This window comes from Pteropus alecto, unplaced genomic scaffold (assembly GCF_000325575.1).
Source record: "Pteropus alecto unplaced genomic scaffold, ASM32557v1 scaffold11, whole genome shotgun sequence".
Classification (NCBI taxonomy): domain Eukaryota; kingdom Metazoa; phylum Chordata; class Mammalia; order Chiroptera; family Pteropodidae; genus Pteropus; species Pteropus alecto.
Window position 1 is genome coordinate 7,432,927 of NW_006431956.1, and position 20,362 is coordinate 7,453,288.

Genomic DNA, 20,362 nt, shown 5'->3' on the forward strand with positions numbered 1-20,362 from the left:
TGTCCAGAAAAATGAGGGTTGGGGCACGGGGGGAGGAAAGAACGATTCAGGACTTCAGAATCCACCACTCTCCAGTTGCCAGAAGGACAAGGGGCCGTGCTGGCCCTGAGGACCTGTGCCGGTGGCTGTGGTTGGAAGTGGAGGGCAGTTTGTACTGATAAAGCTTTATCACAAATGTTCTGGCTGTTGGCTTTTAGTGTCTCTGATTTTTTGTGGGCTGGGAACACTGGCTTGCTCATCTCTGAATCAGCCCAGCGCCACCTCCCCTCCCAGCTGTGCCATGGGTGGGTGGGGCTGTTCATCTCTGCGAGGCCAGCTAGGCAGGCTGCTCCGCCAGTCACACGTCCAGAGGCAAATGGGACAAGGCTGAGGAGGGGGGGGGGTGGTGTCACGAAACCTCTAACTCTGATCTTATACTTAAAAAATAAAAAATTCAAATAATAAAAGACTTCTCTGAATTACATATATTGAGTCCACCAAAGGCATACTCAGAAGGGGCTCAGGCAGTGGGTACCAGCAGAACCGCTCAGGGAGACAAAGCCGCTAGAACTAAACTCACCCATGTTGTTGAATGAATTCCTGAACTAAACCTCAGCGCACTTGAACTTGTCCTGAGAGCTCCGGCCCCCTTCTGCAACTTGCCACGGCAGAGGAGGGACTTCAATTACCTGTTGTCCCGTTTCCATCTAATCCTCGCAGATACGGAAAACTGTCCACCTCGGAGGGGGAGCCGGCGGCAGTGAGGAAGGCGGTCAAGTCGCTGTAGCTGGTGTTCTCGGGCAGCCGCAGAGCCCTCCTCTGGAAGTGAACGCGAGGCTGCGGCCGGGCACCTGCAGAGATTAACCCTGAGTTACCCCCAGGGGAAAGCAGCAGCCGCTTCTGTGTTTAGAAGAGGTGAAACTGGGGAGTGCTTCTCCAGGGGTTCGGCAGGGCTCCCCGCCCCGCCCCCCATGCCGCCCCGCCCATCCCCCATTCACGCAGGACACAGAGATGTGACAACGCGCTATTATGGGGATGGAAATAATAGCCCATTGTCACATTTGTTTCGACGCAGGATGTTATTTAGGGTTTTAACAAAAAGCTTTCCAAGTGCGACTTGGGAGCAGTCTTTTCAGCGCTAGGGACGGGGGTAAGAACATCTTGGGAAACAAAGTCCATGTAAGTGAAGTGAGTAGATGACGATCTCTTTACACAGACAAGGCGAGAGATACCATCTGACACTGCTCCGAACACCGATCTCTTTACACAGACAAGGCGAGAGATACCATCTCTGACACTGCTCCGAACACAGCCTCCTCCGACTGGTAAACTCTGGGTGAACCCCACAGACCCGACCGACGTTGATCCAGGGACCTAAGTGTGCAGGCAGGCCTCCTGCGGACGCTGCTGTATTCTGATGGGGTGAGCACCCTATCTGTGGCAGATGAGGCTGCGGGTTCTACCTGTGACATCATGTGCAGTCTGACTTTGTCCCAAATGTTGTTTTCATTGGGAAACCTCAACCTGTTTTCACCTGCTGTGGTGGCGACAGTTACGAGACTTAACGGTGCCGAGTCCCTTTGCCCGAACCCAGCAAAAACATCACGAAGGCAAAGATTAATACAAACGGGTGTTGTAGCGTTGACCGACAAAGGTACACATTGCCCCTATTTAAAATAAAAGTGGTTCTTCAAAGGCGAGCGTCTGCCCTGATACATCCTGGGATTTATAGGATCCATTCTGGTCATCATGTAGCCCACCGCAGGCATGAGGCAGCCCTACAGTCGGCTGGGGGCTTCCTGTCCCACCCGATGGGCTTTGTGTACGTCCGCTCCTTTCAACCCTGGACCAGAAACTTTTAAGGGGCGGTGGATGCACTTATCTGGAAGTGATCTAGAATAAGCGGGTTTTAGGGTTCAGAGGATCGACTAGCCCATGTCTCAATTCCTACAGGTGACACCACGGAAGTCCGATGGCCTGACCGCCCACACAGATGTGAAGGGTAGGCTGCCTTGATCACGTATGATGGAGGTGGCTCTCCAGGCTCCTGAAAACCACTGAGTAAGTTTCCCAAACGACTGGTCCTCCACTCCACACACACGGGCCTGGCTTCAGGGCTCATGGGGGCCAGGCACCCAAAGCCATGACAGCCCTAACTGCAGCCACCTCCAGCGAAACTAACTGGACACCTACCTCAGTCCTGTTCCAGCCCTTCGGTGCCCCTTTCTTCACCCCTAAAACAATCCTTGGGGGTGTACCAGCATCCACGTAGCTCTGTCTTTTCCCTTTGGGCCTTTCTTCCCTGGCCCTCTTCTCTTCTGATTGCACAGGACACTGCTGGCCCTCATCTTCTTGGTCAGCAGAGTTCAAACCCTCACACTGCCCAGGCGCGCGCCTCACCGGGCTAGGAACAGTCCGCTCGCCCTAATCCCTTCCCCCGACTCCCCACACGTGTGGTTTGCCTCTCCCCTTCTCCTTGCCCGTCATGCTCCCGGAGACAGACTGTCAAAAGCCAACCCTTTCTTTCTCCTGTCCTCGCCCCCAACTTACATAAAGACGTTCATTGCTTGCGTCTACCATTTTTCCCCCCCCAACGATAATGAACGTTCTGAGACCTCATTTCCCTTTCTCCACTGTTCTTCAGGGCCAATGATGCGGACGCCTGGGTTTCGCAGTAGGGAGACAAAGAACTTGCTGAGACAAAGAAAGGAACGGCATGTCTAAAGTGTAACAGGGCAAAGAAAGACAGGCTTGTCCTTGCGAGGGTCCGGGCAGAACGCAGAGTCCAGGCTGGTTACCCCGGAACAGGGCGGGGCACGTGCGTGTGCCCTTCCCGCCTTGGGAATGGCCCCCGTGAGCCGGCGGGTTGAGACCTTCGTGAAGGCTCCTTGGCTGTAAAGAGCAGAAACCTCCTCACACTAGACCAGGGAGAAGGGAGGCTGCTGAAAGGTGAAGGGGAGTCACACTGAATCCCAGGATGACGGCCCAGCCTGGCCTTACGGGGACTGGTCTGGGACCCGGAGACCACAAACCAAGCCTGCTCCCCAGCTCTCGGAGTCCCCTGGGTGTCTTGCTCCAATTCTGTACCCGTCTGTCCGTCTCTCTCATACCTTCTCTTCTTCTCTAGCATGTCATGCACTTCAGTGGGAGATGTTCCTCTCCCCTCCCCTCCCTGTGCCCTCCCTTCCCATTTTGTGCAGGAGAACTTGGTCCCCGGCCAGCCAGATGTCTGGGCCTATCTGCTATGGCTAGGGTTTGGGGGGCGCGCGCTGGGGCAGGTTTACAACGAGGGCGCGTGGCTGGCCCAGCTGATCTGACACATGCTGTGACCAGCATGACCTGCATACCTGTCCCCTGGGGAACCAAACACGCTCCTCCCCAGAGCACAGCAAGACGTCTCCCTGGTAAAACAACCAGGGAACATTGGAGAAGTGTAAGGGTCAAGGCTAGTCTAAGCCGTGGTGTAAATACAATTTAAAGGGGGATGTGTGGGGCTGGGGGAGCGGTTAGGTCCTTAAGTCTATCTTCCTTTATTAAGGCTGTTAAATGCCCCAGCTTTCAGGACGGGAGGTGACTGGGTGACGAAGGGAAGATGGAGCACGGACAGTGTGTCGTCTGTCCCCACATGCCTCTCTCCCACATGGCCCACGACAGCTCTTTCAAACTTCCTCTGTTCCTCTCAGACTCAGGGCTCCAGCACCATCCTCCAAATGCTCAGACTCTACGCTCCTGAAAACAGGGGCCACCACGCCCTCTCTCCGCACTTTAAAATGCTTCTTCCCTCTTCTCTTCTGTCCCTGCTCATCTCCAGAGTCAACCTCAGTATCCTAACTTTTGCTTGGTTCACTGCAAGACTTGGCCCCGCCGACTATTTCTGCTTTCGTCAATAATCCACAGGCTTTTTCTTCCCGACCAACAAATACACCCGTTTTTCCCTCATCTAAATAACAGTAAAACGTGACTTTAAGTCCATTATTCCCATAAACACATACCTTCTCCCCTTCTACCCAACCCCTGGTGATGTGGCTTCTACCCCCAACACACGCTGCCCTTGGAAATGCCAACTGACGGCTGAATCATCTGCAAACCCCATGACCGTTTCTCAGCCTCCATCCGCTTGACCTCTCCACAATGGTCAGCACTGTTCCCCGCCCCCGCCCAGGGACGCCCCCTTCTTGGCGTTCACGGTCCCGAATTCCGGTCTCTCCAGAGTCTGTCCGCTTTTTCTTCTGCAAGTGCTTTCCCCATCCTCTTACCGCCGATGAAACGGTCCCTCAAAGGCTGCCACAGCTGCCTCTGCTCTTCCTGGGCTCTCTCGTTCCCAAGTCCCCCCCAGTGACGCCACCTCAGCCGTTACCTCCCTCTCCAGTGGGGACTCTGCCCAGCAACACGTCTGCACTTCGCCTGCCTTCCGCACCTTGACCTGGGTGCCCGCCGGGCGCTCTAAATCATCATCTGCCTCCTCTCCCACTTAACGGCCCCCCACGCTCCCCAACGCCCAGGTCTGATTCCAGGTCATCACCAGGATTTTCCCTACTATTCTGCACATTCGCTCGAGAGCCAGTACTGGCCAGTCATCCCTTACCAACATTTCTAGCATCATCTCTTCCTCCCTCCCCGTCTCCGCCCGACCCATAGTACCCCACACGACCCCTTGCCTTGACGGCCTCATGCTTCAGACGTTCCTCTTTTCATCTCCGTACACAGTGATTGTTCTAGAAATCCACTCTGATCACAACCTTTTCCCGCCCAGAAACCTTCAGTCGATGGCCACCGCTTACCAAATTAACCCTGGGGGCGGCAAGGGACCAGTGTAGACACAAACTACTACCAATGTAGACCCAAACTACCACCATTATAGACCAGTACAGACCCATACTACTACTACTCCACCTGTCCCATCAGGGAGGGGCGCAGTTTAGAATATACAAAGTTCTTACGGACATATTATATTATTTAATATTTACAACAACCCTAGCCTCTGTGTGTAAAAGGCAGAGAGGCATGCCCCTCGTCCTCACCTCCGTGTCCGTTCCTAGCCTACCAGGGCTACCCCAGCAGAGACGTTCTGCTTACGGCCCATCGGCTCTCGGCCCCCGGCCAAGTGGGACTGCACAGCCCTCTGCACCTGCACACAAGCCGCTCGTGTGCACGTCTTCTCCACGTCTGAAGCTTCTTCCCATCTTCTGCTTGTACCTCCTACCTGTTACCCGAGATGCAACAACCTGTACCTGCTCAGATACAGCCTCGTTTTGGGAAAACTCCTTGCAGTTAACCAAGCCCTCAGCTTCTCCATCATGCGTTATCTTGAGACTGCTCCAGGCTTTCTTTATGAAACCATGGCATCAATAACAACACGAACTTCCTTAGCTTTTCAAATGAAAGGATCACTGATCACTCAGGCCAGGTACCGTCGGAAAGATGCATTTATTGTGACCTCATATGTCTGGAGGCATCTATGAAATCCCACCCAGTCCCATAAGGGAAGAATTTCAGGGTGTGTCTGGTCAGAATTTAATTAGATCCTGTACCTCTAGAGAAGACAACAGGGAGGCAGCCTTTTTACTTTTTAAGGTAAACTCCTATTAATCATGGGTTTATTCTACTTTATTACGTTATAAACAATTTCAAAACAAAGACTTCAACTGAAGCATCAGTCATCTGGCAAATGAGAACAATGGACGCTGTCCCCTCCTCTCTGGTCTCCAACTCTCACCCGGTGGCCTTCGTTGGTCCCATAAACCAAACAATGGGGCACCATCTAAAACTGTGCACGTGACACGTACGAAGCTCCATCACTGACCTGTGACCTTATTACCTTCTTCCTTTCTCAGGAGCATCTGACCCGTTATGCCCCCTGAGCAAAACACCAGAAATTCAAATGGCTTATAGCACTTGCATTCCTCATCGGGAGAGAATTTATCTATTTATTTATTTATTTTTTCTTCCTCCGAATCCATTAAAAAAAAAAATAAATGCACCTGCACTTGACCAGTTTGAGAATAAAAATTTAGTGTACTATTTCTAAGTTCAGTTTTGTATCGGTTTTATAGAACAGAACTGCAAAGACCAAAGATTACCTACAGACAAAGGCTTCCCTTCTAAATGATAAGAGAGCCTGAAACATAATCGTCAAATATTATTGCCAAGTCTCCACTCTGCAAAGTACAAGGAAAAGTACAACTAACAATTATTAAACCCATGAAGTAGGATAAGTTACAAAATTAACAAAATTTACATAATTTTAAAAAGCTGGAATGCGGATGAGATCTTAGAAAAGGAGAAATGGTTTTGGTTTCTGGTTACAGACAGGAGGCAGTGATATCCTAGACTGAATAAATTAACTGTCACAGAAACTACCGAATGATTTAGGTCCTTGGTTTATAATACGACCAGGCTCCTTGCTCCTTGGAGAAAGAAGGAGTTATTCAAGTACTTTATTGCACACGTGTGTCTGTGTGTAAACTGTAATCTTCTGAGCAGCCATCACAGAGAAAATAATTGACCATGCATGAGTAATCCATGCAGGAATTGCAAGAAGCAGTGAGATTTGGATGTTTTTAAAAAATATTTACTCAATCATTCAATAAATTACTTATCAGGTAGGTACCTATCAGAAAGCAGACAGGGGCCAGGCCCCGCAGGGGCTAACAGGACACACTCCTGCCCTTTGGGTTTATGATATAGTTTGGGAGGTAAGGTAGACTACCAAATGTGGCAGAAAGCGAGGTATCACAGTAAGACACAGAACCCCAGCCGGAGGGTTGTTTTAACCCATCCTTCTGGTTACTGAAAAGGACATGAAGGGCAATAGGGGAGAGAGGGATATGTGGAACCCCAGGGTGGGAGCCAGGCGGACGGCAGGTGCCGGAGGGCCTGGTTCTAGGCTCAGGGCAGCCTCGGGACGATGAGGCAGGAGGGGTCTGTGCATTTCGCTTGACTGCTGTGTCAATGACACAATCGCACGAAGGCCCGGTCTGCTTCTCTCTGACCTGCTACCAACTGGCTCCCTTTCTTAGTCACACCTTCTGAACCCTTCTCGCTTGGGCTTGTGGGTAGCCTGGCATGATCACAGACACCCTGCACCCCAGGACTGTTCGGCTGAGGCTCTCGCCTCTTCTGGATTCTTAGTTTAGTCTCAGTAAAGAGAAGAGAGAGAAGAGCTGATGGCTCCAACTTCTTTTCTCCCAGTCATGTCCCAGCCCCCGGCCACACCATGGACTGGTTATCCCTGAGCTGGGGGTCACTAGATATAAGCCCTTGTCAGTCGAGGTTGAAGGAAAAGGCACCAGCATGATTCATATCTCAGGGAAGACACGGGAAAGACCTCTGATACCGTGAAATAAGTGGGTGAGCGTAGCATGTCTATATTAGAGACATTAATTACAACCGTTAGTCTCTTGCTATTATTTTCAAACTGGGCTAAATTCTGGTCTTTATCAGAATTAACGGTTTCTGCCTTAGTGAAGAATGTGAGAAAGAAGCATAATCATTCCTTCATTTTAAGAAAACCATGGTCCCACCGCCCGCCTCCCCTCCACCCCATGGTTACTGCAGCATCATTCACGACAGCCAAGGCATGAAAACAACCTTAGCGTCCATCGATGGATGAATGGATACAGACAAGGTGGTGCATGTAAACAATGGGAAATTATTCAGTCACAAAAAGGAGGAAATTCTGTCATTTGTGACAACATGGATGACTCTGAGTGCACGATGCTAAGTGAAATACGCCAGACAGGGAAAGACAGTCCTCTGGGATCTCGCTTATCTGTGGAACCCAAAAAACCCCGTCTCATAAAGAGCATAGGTTGGTGGGTGCCAGAGGTGGGGGATGGGCGAAATGAATGAAAGGGGTTAAAAGGCACAGACTTCCAGTTCTAAGATGAATCAGGATGTGATGTGCAATACAGTTAATAACACCGTATTGTATATTTGAGACTTGCCAAGAGAGTGGATCTTAAAAGTCCTCAGCGAAAGAAGAAAAGGTCGCAACGATGATGTGATAAATGGTAAACTAAATTTACTGATCAGGCACACCTGAAACTGGTACAACGTTCTATGTCAATCGTATCTTAATAAAACTGGGAAAAAAGAAAATCATTATCTTTTAGTTGTGGAACAATAGCAAAGCTAATCAAAGAAAAATTGGAAGTGCCGAGGACGACGGGCACAGGCCACGGTGTGGTCCTCATTTAAAAGGATGCTGAGGCCTCAGGCTTTCACTGTGCAGATGACATGAACATCTGTATTTCTATTTCTGTTTCCTCTTCCGACCTTGAGTCACGCAGGCTGTTAGACGCTTCTACTTATTTTCTTTTCAAACACGTCTTCTGAGTTCACCTTATTTGTAAACGGCATGTGAAGATGGTTAGGTTGGGTAAGGAACGAAAGCGTGTATAATGGTATACACACCATTAAAAATAAAGGAATAAAGTAAATGAAAACTAATCTGGTGAAGCATTAAAAAGCCAGGAAACAGCATTCTGAAGGCCCAGGATTTAGACAGAAGAAAATAACGTTAGCACAGAGGTCAGCTAACGAGCGTTATTCCCAGTTCTAGCCCCAACACCAACCAAGGGGCAAGCCTCCAACCTTTCTGTACTGGTGTTCCAGCAGGCGACATTAGAAGGGGTGAAGTCACGTTTACACGCTGCTGCACGTGACGTGGGTTTAAAAAACGAGGGGATGAGATTGATGAAGAAGCCACTCTCGAACGCTCATAAAGTGTCCCCCCCTTTTTTTAAGGGGTGGGATGTATGAAGGTAAACAAACACCATACCATCACATCTACCATCCTGACCAGTTTTAAGCGTGCGGTTCCCTAGTTCAGCATATTTATATTGTCGTGCATCAGATCTCTAGAACCTTTTCATCTTGCAGAACTGAAACTCTATATGCGCGAACACTTGTGATCCTTTTATGAGTGACCCTGTCCCCTGGTCAGTGAGGCCCAGGCCCTGACCTCACGAGTTGAAGATTCTCTCCTTTGGAGAAGAGAAGGATGTGGTTATGGACAGAGCGGCAAAGCCTCTTAAAGGTTGGGCCCACAAGAAAACAAGACCCCATTCAGATATCCACAGATATTTTAACCCAAATTCCAATGTGTCCTGCACTCCTAGAGACAATGGACGTTATGTCTCAGCTGTGGGTCAATTCGCTGCCATAACTTCCTGACAATAAGCTTTCCCTCCTAAGATTTTAGTAGTCGGCCCCAAAGTTACTGTTGCTTCTCTTTTTATTTATTTTTATATATTTTTTTGCTATTTCATTATTTTATTTTTTTCAATGGACTTTTATTTTTCAATTGCAATTGACATTCAATATTATTTTATATTAGTTTCAGGGGTACAGCATAGTGGTTAGACATTTACGTAACTTACAAAGCGATGCCCTTGATAAGTCTGGTACCCACCTGGCACCCTATATAGTTATTACAATATTACGGGCTATATTCTCTATGTTGAACTCTATATCCCTGTAAGAATGAACTCTTACCATTTGTGACATGTGGATGGACCTAGAGGGCATTATGCCAAGTGAAATAAGTCAGACAGAGAGAGACAAATACCACATGATTTCATGTCTCTTTTTAAATATTCAGTATACCTTGAAATCCTGAGACTATTTGGACAACGTCGTCATACACCATTAGCGTAGCGGATCGTTCTGGAAGCAGGCCAAGGCTCAGTGAAGAAAACACTGCAGAAACAAAAACAGGTATAAGAGAATTCTGACATTTAGGTCAAAATGTGCACTCTAATTTTTAAATTCTCTGACTTCAAATCAATCAACAATATTGATTTTCCATATCATGACATAATAAGAAATATATATTTGGTCTTTGGCCTTGGTTCCTGACAGAGTTCCTAAGTCCCTTGTAACTTCCTGAGTGATGGGGGTGATAGGAGTATCTTTTGTTGTTATAAGTCAACTGTAGGTGGGTTCCTGGATGGGGGCTGGCCACTAGAAAGATGGAGTCATGGGTAGAAGCTTGGCTTTCAGCCCCAGCCCCTATTCTGGGGAGAGGAGAGAGGGACTAGAGATTGAATTAACGATCGATCATGCCTACGTGATGAGGCCTCCATGAAAATCCCAAATGTTTGGGGAGCTTCTGGGCTGGTGAATACATCTGTGTGCTGGGATGGTGGTGCACCCCAACTCCACGAGGATAGAAGCTTCCAAGCTCAGAACCCTTCCAGGTCATGGCCTGTGTGCTCCTTCACCTGACTGTTTACCTGGATCCTTTACAATATCCTTTAAAATAAACTCACAAATGGAAGTTAAGTGTTTCCCTGAGTTCTGTCAGCCACTGCAGGAAGTTATTGAACTTGGGGATGGGTGTGGAAACCCCGGGTGTACAGCCGGTTGGTCAGAGGCACAGAAGACCACCTGGGTCTTGTGTCTGAGGCGGGGAGCGGTCTGGTGGGCGGAGCCCTCACCTCTGAGGTCTGCGCTAACTCTGGGTAGTTAATGTCAGAACTGAACTGAATCATAGGACATCTAGTCAGTGTCCAGACAGGTGGAGAATAGATTAGTTTGAGGAAACATCCCACTCATTTGGTGTCAGAAGTGTGAGCAGAGAGAAAGGAAATGGTTTTTCCTCTGAGTATGATGAGCAAGACTTTTCCATGGGTCACAGGATACTGCAGTTGCTCATATAACAACAGTTTACCGTACAAGAGTCGACTATTTTTTTATTCACTAAAAGTTTTTAGTAAAGCATCTGAACCCATTAATAAAGGAATGTACTAAAAGTTACAATGTACACACTATAAAAATGTAAATATATAAGATTAGATATTAATATTAAGAAAGACTTCAAAAATATGTGCTTAGGTTAATGTGTGCCTGATGGTAAAAGAATATCCCCTCTCTCCTATTCTGGGAACTAATAAGATGAAACAACTTATGTTATGTTAAAATCCTGGCTTAAATACCCCTTGGACTTCCAACTAAAAAATTCACAAAGCTTATACGTTTCTGGGTACAACGTGAACTTAAGAGAAAAAAAATACATTATGGAATAATAATAATCGCTAACATGAGCGAACCCTTCCTAACCTGTCAGGCATTATTCTAAGTGCTTTAATCTTGGTAATATAGTTAAATCGCAAAATGACGTGATGAAACGGGCATTACTGACATGCCCATGTGACAAGGAAAGAAACAGCTCTATGGATCAGGGATTAACTTGTCCTAGATGCCGCAGCTGGAGTCTGTCCTCAACCACCACGCTCCACGGACTCGAAGTCCAAGTCCATATCTCTAAGTTTAAAGAGGAGGAAAGGAGCCCTAGAGAGGGAAAGTGACTTCCTGGGAAAATGTTAGGAGCCAGAAATATCGAGTGCTAGGGACATCAATTACTTAGCGCCACTGGCTCTTAATAGTGCCACAGGGAACCAGTCAGCTGGCCTTGGACATGGCTCTCTAGACAGTCAATTTATTCAGCTGCCACTATAGATAAGGCCCAGTGCTAGATGTGTGGAACAGATCGACATGGGAGGCGGTGTGTGCCTTCGAGGTACTACGTCAGAAGGGGACTAGGACACACATCAAACTGCTGTGTGACAAACAGAACGTGGCAAGTGCCATGAGAAGGCTAAGCAGGCACCCTGGTGCTGTGGAAAACAGCCCGGCAGGTCCCTAAACTGTTAAACATAGAGCTACCGTGTGAGACTACAACTCCACGGCCAGGGACACGCTCAAGAGAACGGATATGTTCCTGCAAAAAACATGGACGTGAACGTCTATCACGGCATTAGTCATAACAGCCAAAAAGTGGAAACAACCCAATATCCGTCGACTGATGAAAAGACAAACAAAATGTGGTGTATCCACACAAGAGGCTATTGTTCACCCACAAAAAGGAATAAAGTACCGATTCAGGCTACCACATGAATGGACCCTGAAAACAGTGGGCTGAGTGAAAGACACAAAGGGCCATACATTATAGGATTCGATCTATCTGTCACGCCCACAGAGACAGAGAGATGAGCGGCTGCCAGGATCTGGAGCGGGTGGGAAATAGCGAGTCGGTGTGAACGGGTTTGAGTATTTTTGAGGGCCAAGAAAATATTCTGGGATTATAGTGGTGATGGTCATACAACCTTGTGAACTGCACACGTCCAAAGGGTCAGTTTTATAGTAGATGAATTACATTCCAAATACAAAAACAAAAAAAAAATAACTTTTTTTTTTTTTAAATAAAAGGATTCAGATTAGGGGATCAAAGTTGGGAGAAAAATCCACAGCGGGTTGGGGGAGCTGAGGACTGGGTCACGCATGTGAGCTGGGACTAACAAGAGGAGCCCTGTCTGGGATAAACCCTGCAGAACTGCTTCACAGGGACACTTGACCTTTGACAATGACCCTTTCACCCAGGGGCATGGGGCATCTAATGGCCAGGAAGACAGAGCCAGATTCTTGTTGCCTGTAGACGACTCACCTCCAAGCTCAGGCAGGTGAGGTGTTTCCTGCCTCTCTACGTGCAGACACCTGGACCGCCCTGCTCCATTGGTCTGAGAATTCACGCAGATCCCAAATGGCATTTCCTGAGCCCGATAATCTCTGTGCCGACTGGTGTCGGGGACTCTGAGCTATGGAATCACCTGTGATCAGCGTCTCGAGATGTGTGTGACCATCGCAGGGTGTTTTGAAAGTGTTTCCCACATAAACATTTTGGTATTTCTACGCAATAGGCATCTGCTCTAGCAAACTGCTTTCTCAGCCCTTATTTTGTACATGAGAAGAAATGAGTTCTTGTCACGAGTGTGCTGTGCGGTGGCAGGGGCACCAGCAGGGCTCTCCCGGAGCCGGGGGGGAAGGGACTGCAGACCTCAAATAGACTGAGTGCCCTGGCAGGTGGGAGGGGACACAGAGACGCTCAGATTTGCAGGTAGATGGTATTTTACCCATCACGGAGGAGATGCTGACTGATGCCTGGAGGTTCTTATCATGCCCAGTAGATGTGTGTAAGTAGAAAGAACATCCAACTCTGCCTGGGAAAGGCAGGAAGACTTCATGCAGCGGAAAACAGCCAAGCTGGGCATCGAAGGACAGAAGACAAGCTTGCTGAGAACAACGGTAAGGGAATGATAACGCAGGCAAACACAGAGAGGAAAAATGCCAGATTCCTGCAGGGAATAACAAATTGTCGGAGATGACCAGACCGTGAGACACGGAAGGGAGAAGCGGCTGAGGAAGGAGGATCTATGTGCTGTGTTTAGTCTAAACTTTATCCTGAGGACACCCAATGACTTCAGGCAGATGGATAATATATATATGTATATATATATATGTGTGTATGTATGTGTATATATATATATGTATATACACATACATATATATATACATATATACATATATATATATATATATGTATATATGTATATATGTATATATATATGTATACTGAGCTAGCCAAGGCTGCTGCAATAGTCCTGGACCACTGAAAAAGGTCCATAAGACAATCACTATGGAGATGAAAATAATTAAGATGTGGAATTAGAGTCCTTAGTTGACAGATTATATTTTATATAGCTAAAGTTGTTTTACCTGCTTCTCAAGTTGGATTCTTCTCCCCTTTCTCTCAATCTCTACCCCTTTTCTTGAAAGAGAGGAAAAAAAAAAACATATATCCTCCAGGAACTATTCTCAAGGATGAAAAAAGAAATCCATTCGCAAATCTCATAAGAATGCTTATGTAAACAAAACCACGTGTGCACATGTAGTAAAGAAAGCATTTTTTTTTTTTGGTTTCAAATTTTCAGCACATTTTAGAAAAAGCTCCCAACTTTTCTCTCTTCCTCAACCAATTATCTGGACTACAAAAAGCGTTAGTGTTGGCCTCCAAAATTATGCATGAAAACAATAGTTTACCCCGCTTTTCACAATAGATCAGTCTAAATTTTGGCCACATTTTCTGTTAGGTTCTAATTGAGTATTTATCTTTCTTTGTTGACAAGACAAGCAGAGAAAAATAATCGAAGACACAAAGGGTCCTTTAAAATTATTCGGTCTATTTAATTTAGTTTAAAAATGAGAAATGTGGGTTCAGAATGGAGAGAAGGGCCCACATATGTGGGGCCAGCTGGGCGGGTGGCGGGCAGGTGACAACTCAGTTAACTTCATGCCTAGTCCAAAACTCTTTCAATTAAACTATGTTGTTCCATTTATTTAACTTATTTAAGAAAATGGACACTATGGAAATGGTTGCTTTTTCTGAAATGACCATGTTAACAAAAGTCAGAATGAATGTACTTATAGTCGATCTTCATTGTCTGTAGCTTCGGTATCTGTGCATGCGCCTAACATTGGTAACCCCCAAATCGACTCTCACGTGCTTTCTTTACATTTGCTCGTGCAGAGTGGGCAAAGATTTGGGTCCCCTGATGTGGGCCCTCTCGATTCAGGTCAAACAAGGTGACGCTTTCTGCCTTCCTCCTGTAGTTCTCACGCCATAAGCATCCCTTTTGCAATCTATTCGGGGCCAAGTGTTTTTGCAGTCTTGTGCATCTTTTGTTGGTAATGTCGCTGTTTAAAATGGCCCAGATGCAGTGCTGAGGTGCTGGCTAGTGGTTCCTCAGTGCAGGAGGGCTGGGACGTGCCTTATGGAGAGAGTGCGTGTTTGATAAGCTTCCTTCAGGCATGAGTTACAGAGCTGGTGGCCGTGAGTTTGCTGTTGATGAACCAACAATAGACATGAGATGTCTTTAAACAGAAACCCCCGTAAACAAGGTGATAGGTTGATTGGTTGATGAAAATGGTGTGACCAGAGGCTTGCAGAACCTAACCCTGCATCTCCCCTGGGGGCAGTGGCTCAGGAGTCATGAACTCAGTGTTCACAGACTTTATAGAACGTAACTACTAAGAACAAGGAGACCTGAGAATCGTCCATACTTTATGCTCCTGCTCTCCTAGCAAAGGAGCCACTGCGGTGTCAAGAAACCATCTAAACTCCCCTGGGTTGCTTCTCAGTGTGAAAAGTGGGGGAGGTCTATTTTCTTTAGATATGACCTAATACATATCATCTTTCCTCCTCAGCGTTCTGTCCTAGGCCCACCCCCCTCCACCGTGGGTGAGCTCAAGGTTTTGACCCTCATCGCGACACCGTTAATGACCCCAAATTACACCTCTACCTCCAACCCCCCGAGCTCCAAACTCATTTCAAACGGAAGGCCAAACACACTTGGCATCCCAGAGGCAGCGCAAATCCAGCCTACGCTGAGATCATCATCAACTCTGACCCCAACATGCATCCCCCACCTCGCCTGTCTCCCGTGCCCCCACGACCACCTCCATGCACCTTGCCTGAGCCCGAGCCGGGGGAGAGGGATGCACACAGGGAGAGGGGAAGGTTTTGTTTTGTTTTGTTTTGTTTTAATCTACTGCATCAATTCAATCAACTTTAGAGGACCACCGTGCATGTCCCAACCTCATCTCCCGACTGTTCTATCTGCTCTGTCACCAGCCAGAAACCAAGGTCCAACTCGTGTTTATTCTAACTCACCCTTTCCCTTCCCTCTCTCCCATCCATTCCTCAAGGCCTTCCGGATTTTTGCCTGCTAAATAGTTCTCAGGTTTATCCCTTTTCTCTAAGATTTTCCTAACGGATCTCCTCAGTTTTCTCTCCATCACTTTCCAAAGCCCACAAAGCAGTGGTCTGGAACCTTTAGCGAACACTAAAGGTTCAAAACCCTCATCAGCTGCTTTCTCTTATCCGTAAGTTTCAGGGGTTGGAAGGGCGTGGAGGTGCTTGTCAAAATGCAGATCCCCGAACAGGCGGATGCTCTAGAGCTTCGACCCCACACGTGCATATGATAAGGCGGAGCCCCAACCCGCTTCGAACTCGGCCCCACCTCTCCTTTATACGAGGTAAAGCAGAGATCAAACGCGTATTTTCCCGCCTGACTTCCCCTGTCCAAGGGGTTTCTGGGTCTGACTCCGTCACTAGCCGGACCCTGAGCTCTGGGTTAGAGAAAGGTGAGGACCATCTTACCGGGCAAGCGGATTGGCTTCCACGGGGCGGAGTTTGGCACGTAGGCGTGCTTCGTGGCGGTGACGATCAACTGACTGCCCAGCTTGTACTGGAACTTGATGAACGCGGCGCCATCCGTCCCCGAGGTGCCGGAGGCGATGGAGACCTGGTTGGTGAAAATCTCGATGAGCGCATCCGGCACGGGCTGATGGGTGCTGGCGTCGCTGATGTGGACCTTTAGTGTCACCTCTGGAAGAGGAAAAAGCGACACAGAACAACGGGCTGTTCACTGGGCGATTCCCACAGCCACTCTGCTTATAACTGTGATGGGAGGTGGTGAGCACGATATGATAAGAAAATCTGGATCTACGTCCAAAACCGGAATCGTCTGGACCAGTGAAAGTTTTCTTCTTAGACAACCTGTTCCAGTTTACACCATTTCCCGTTTTGTTCAAAACCCTCATAATCTGCTTTCTCTTTTGAGATACAGATCATATCCCTTTCAAAACAGTGCAAAACAAACTCATGACTCTTTTGTTCAACCTGGCGTTGCCCGCTGGAGCAAGCTCAGGCTGCTCCGGAAGGATCCTGATGTCTCTGAGACCTGCAGCCACATTCGTCACTCGTCCCAGTGAACACGGATGTGAGCAATGCAGACACGCTGTGCTGGTAACCGTGAAGACCAGACCGAAGTGTAGTGTGAAAAATCATTTCAAGGGAGATCCCATCGAGTGGGACATGTTTAGAAGAAGAAAAATACCCCAAAGTAAATGTTCGAAAAGAGAGATGAAGTTGAGTTAGTCATATTGGCAAAAACAGATAAAGTGGGAAATGGACAGATCCAAATTAACGTTAAGGAATACAAATAGAATGGATCGTTTTCATTTCTTTACGCGAGAGGTGTTTATCAAGCTGCTACCCTGTGCCTAGAATTGTGATTCACTGTACAAGCTACCGTGGTGAAGAAAAGTGAGCAGGTAGGCAAGTGCTATGTTTGAGGGACATTTGGTGCAGACAGGAAGGGGGCAATGACGGAACAGCACGTGCAAAGGCTCGGAGGCGAGAGAAAGTCGTACTTCCTGGGGAAAGAGAAACAGGCTCCGAGGGCTGGATGGAGTGTAAAGGATCTGAGAGGCAAGGAGGGGCCGGGTCACCCATGGTTCTATAAGTGCCCTAAAAGGATCATTCTTTATCTCAAGGGCAATGGGAAATCACAAAGGTTTTAAACAAGGGTGTGGACATCAAATTTATGTTACAGAAACATCTGGCTCCAGGCAAAGGATGAACGGGAGGAGGGGTGAGACCGGAGACTGAGCATCCAGCAAAGGGCCTCAGTAATAAGCCAGGAAGAGACAGTGGTGGACCAGACTCTGGCATCGCGGCAGACGTCCATTAAAGGGCTATATTCCAGAACAACCAGAAGAGTCTCCTGTTCCGATAAACCCCTGTCCCTCAGGCATGAAGGGAGTGGATGGTACCCAGTGGCATCGGCAGTCTGACAGGAGGGAGAGGGAGGCCTGAGGGAGCTGGCCAGAGGCCACTGCAATTCGCTCGCTAGTTCTCGTTCTCAGTTCCACCACGTTGCAGCCATGTGACCTTGGTCAGGTGACTTATCCTCCCCCGGTCTCGGTTTCCTCATCTATCCACTGGGGACGATAACAGCACACATCACAGCACGCAAGCGGCAACGTCTGTCATCATGTTGCCTTGCCGAGGAGCACGCACACGAGAGACTGCCATTACGTTATTCTAATCGCTGTGCTCGCAAGCACAGCGTCCAGGGCATCAGGACAGGACACAGGAGAGGGGGCTGCAGGGAGAAAGATATAAAACAGAGTGAAGGGACAACACGTCCCTCCCGGGGGTTTTAATAACTTTATATACAGAGCTCTTTCTCCACCGGGCAACCACGTGAAGAAGAATTTCTTCTGCTTTGAGAAGCGCCACCTTGGTAACTGCCAACTATTTTATGATACTAAAGCAACCTTTTCAATACTGCAAACTTCAGTTAGTCCATCATTTTCTTTTTGGCCCTCTTTTTCACATACTGACTTACTACATTTCTTGACTAGATGACCAAAAAGAACAAGTAAAGAATTGTAGATCCAAGTACTATAGATCTGTACCAAATAAATGTCTCAAAACCTTGCAGAGAGAGACAGAAAAAAAAAAATGCTACCGAAAGTGAACTTGGCTACTTCATATTACAGGAAGAGAAAACTAATGCCCAGAGAGGTAAAATCAACATCATGGAAATCAAGGCTATGACATTACAAAACCTATGTAGTCCATTCCTTCCAGTGACATCAGTGTCATTTCAATGCAGATTTGCAGGATGTGCCCCACACATGTGTTTTCTTATTTAACCCGGTCTTCTTTGATCCCAGGAGGTATGTGAACTTACAACATAAATTAACTCAGCTTTCATTAAGATGCACATGGCAGAAATCCTCTAGAAGCAGGGAGAGTGGGAAGGTGGCTTTGTGGGGCTGCACGAATGATTTATGTAATTTTACGGTAATGCCACATTTACTAGCCATGGGGATTTCAATGTTTCTGCTCTCTCTCCACTGTTGGCTGGGAAGGCAAAAGCAGCTGAGATCGGGGATTCTTGAATAAAGAGAAAGAAAGAGTTCTACTGTAATCAACTTCCTAGAGTCCACCGCTTGAATTTTTTCTAATACAAGAAGCCTACTTTATATTCCGCGATTGTATACTTTATAAGAGATTATCTAGCTACTTCCTTTGGTGTGACAGGATGTGAAAAAATGTCAGTATCGCTAGGCGATTATTACAGACCACTGGGGTATCTGTGTGTGTGTGTGGGGGGGGTGGGGGTTCGCTTTATTCATGTGATACTACATCATGAACAGACCTCCAGTCCGACAGCTCTAGATCCAGTTCATTTCTTAAAAAGAGACTTTCTTTTTAGAGCAGTTTTAGGTTCATAGCAATATTGAGTGGAAGTTACAGAACTTTCCCATTGGGGTATCATTTTTCTAGAGTAACACTTAGAATTAGATTACCCATTCAACAGTAAACAAAATTATTCCTACCAGGGAAGTCAGCTTACAGCCAGCTGAGTTCACTAACACCACTCTTATTTTGCAGAGAAAAGGAAGACCAAGACCCTATAAATGGTCCCCGACCTACACATGTGTTAAGATGTTTGCTGGCCGGCGAGATGCCGCCGAGCTGGGGTACCTGATTACGAAATCAAAGCTGGAACATCATTCTTTGGCTCCTTACCATACACATCCGTCACCAAGTTCTGATTTTAATTCTAAAATACACGTCTCACAGCAGGCCCTTCCTTCTCAACCGAGTTCACAAGGCTTTATTTCAGGCCCCCTCCATCTCTCGCCCGGACTGCCACTCGACCTCTTCACAGAACGGCCATTGTCCTCAGACCTGACCTCTGAAATTCCACGGAAGTCAGAGGGAGCTACCTGAAATATTAATCTGACCACATCCTGACCCCCTTCCAACCATTCTGTGCCCCCACCAAATGTGGCCAAGGGCCAGATGTGGCCAGCTGCCTTTTTTTTTTTGTATGGTCCTCACTAGGCCACGAGGTACCCAGAGAGTTGGTCAAATAATACTCGGGGTGTTTCTGTGTGGGTGTTTTTGGATGAGCTTAACATTTAAATCGAGTAAAGCCGATTGCCCTCACTAACGTGAGCGGGCCTCATCGAATCAGTCGAAGGCCTGAAGAGAACAAAAAGGCTGATTTCCCTCTGAGTAAGAGAATTCCTCCTGACTGACAGCCTTTGAACGGGAACATTGGCTTCTTTCTGCTTTCAGACTGAAACTGAAATATCAACTCTTCCTAGGTCTCCGGCTTGCTGACTCACTCTGCAGATCTTGGGACTTGCCAGCCTCCACAAATGCACGAGTCGATTCTTTATAACGAATCTCTTTCTATATATACATAAACACGTCCTATCGGTTCTGTTTCTCTGGAGAACGCTGAATTACACAGTACCCATCGTAGGTTCCAATTCTGCCTCCACGTGGTGGGCGGCCCCAGAATATGTGCTCAGACCTCTCCGCCTTACGCTCTTACTCAGCACATTATTTCATGATCAGGAATTCAGTCGCTGCCTCTAGAGCATTCTCAAATTTTCTTCAGCCAGTAATGGAATCAAGGAAGAAACAAGCACTCAGGAATTCTTCTAGCACCATGATTCAGAACTCCTTTGCTCTTGGCAAACACGAAGCCTTTGGTTCTGTGGGCACAAACTGGTCCATTCTTAGTAGCACAGAGAACATCTGCTTTGTGGGCAGAAAACTAAACATTATCTTTTAGTCATTTCCTCTCTATCTGCCACAGATTTAGAACTAAATGCAACAAGGCTGTTTCAAATTGCTGGCTTGAGAAATGGCACCTCTAAGTAGCAAGTG

General features: G+C 47.3%; 1 protein-coding gene across 4 annotated transcripts in view; it reads right to left on the minus strand.

Annotated features, from left to right (window-relative positions):
- FAM171A1 (family with sequence similarity 171 member A1) overlaps nucleotides 1-20,362 on the minus strand; it is an 85,927-nt gene that overhangs the window by 37,719 nt on the left and 27,846 nt on the right. For 3 of the 4 annotated variants that reach the window (XM_025043434.1, XM_015585675.2, XM_025043433.1), the window contains exons 2-4: nucleotides 15,980-16,207; nucleotides 9,589-9,681; nucleotides 669-830 (exon numbers count right to left, since the gene is read on the minus strand). In XM_025043434.1, the coding sequence (XP_024899202.1) occupies nucleotides 669-830; nucleotides 9,589-9,631 (205 nt within the window). In that variant the 5' untranslated portion in view covers nucleotides 9,632-9,681; nucleotides 15,980-16,207. The remainder of the gene's footprint in view (nucleotides 1-668; nucleotides 831-9,588; nucleotides 9,682-15,979; nucleotides 16,208-20,362) is intronic. The other variant, XM_015585676.2, reaches the window with a different exon arrangement.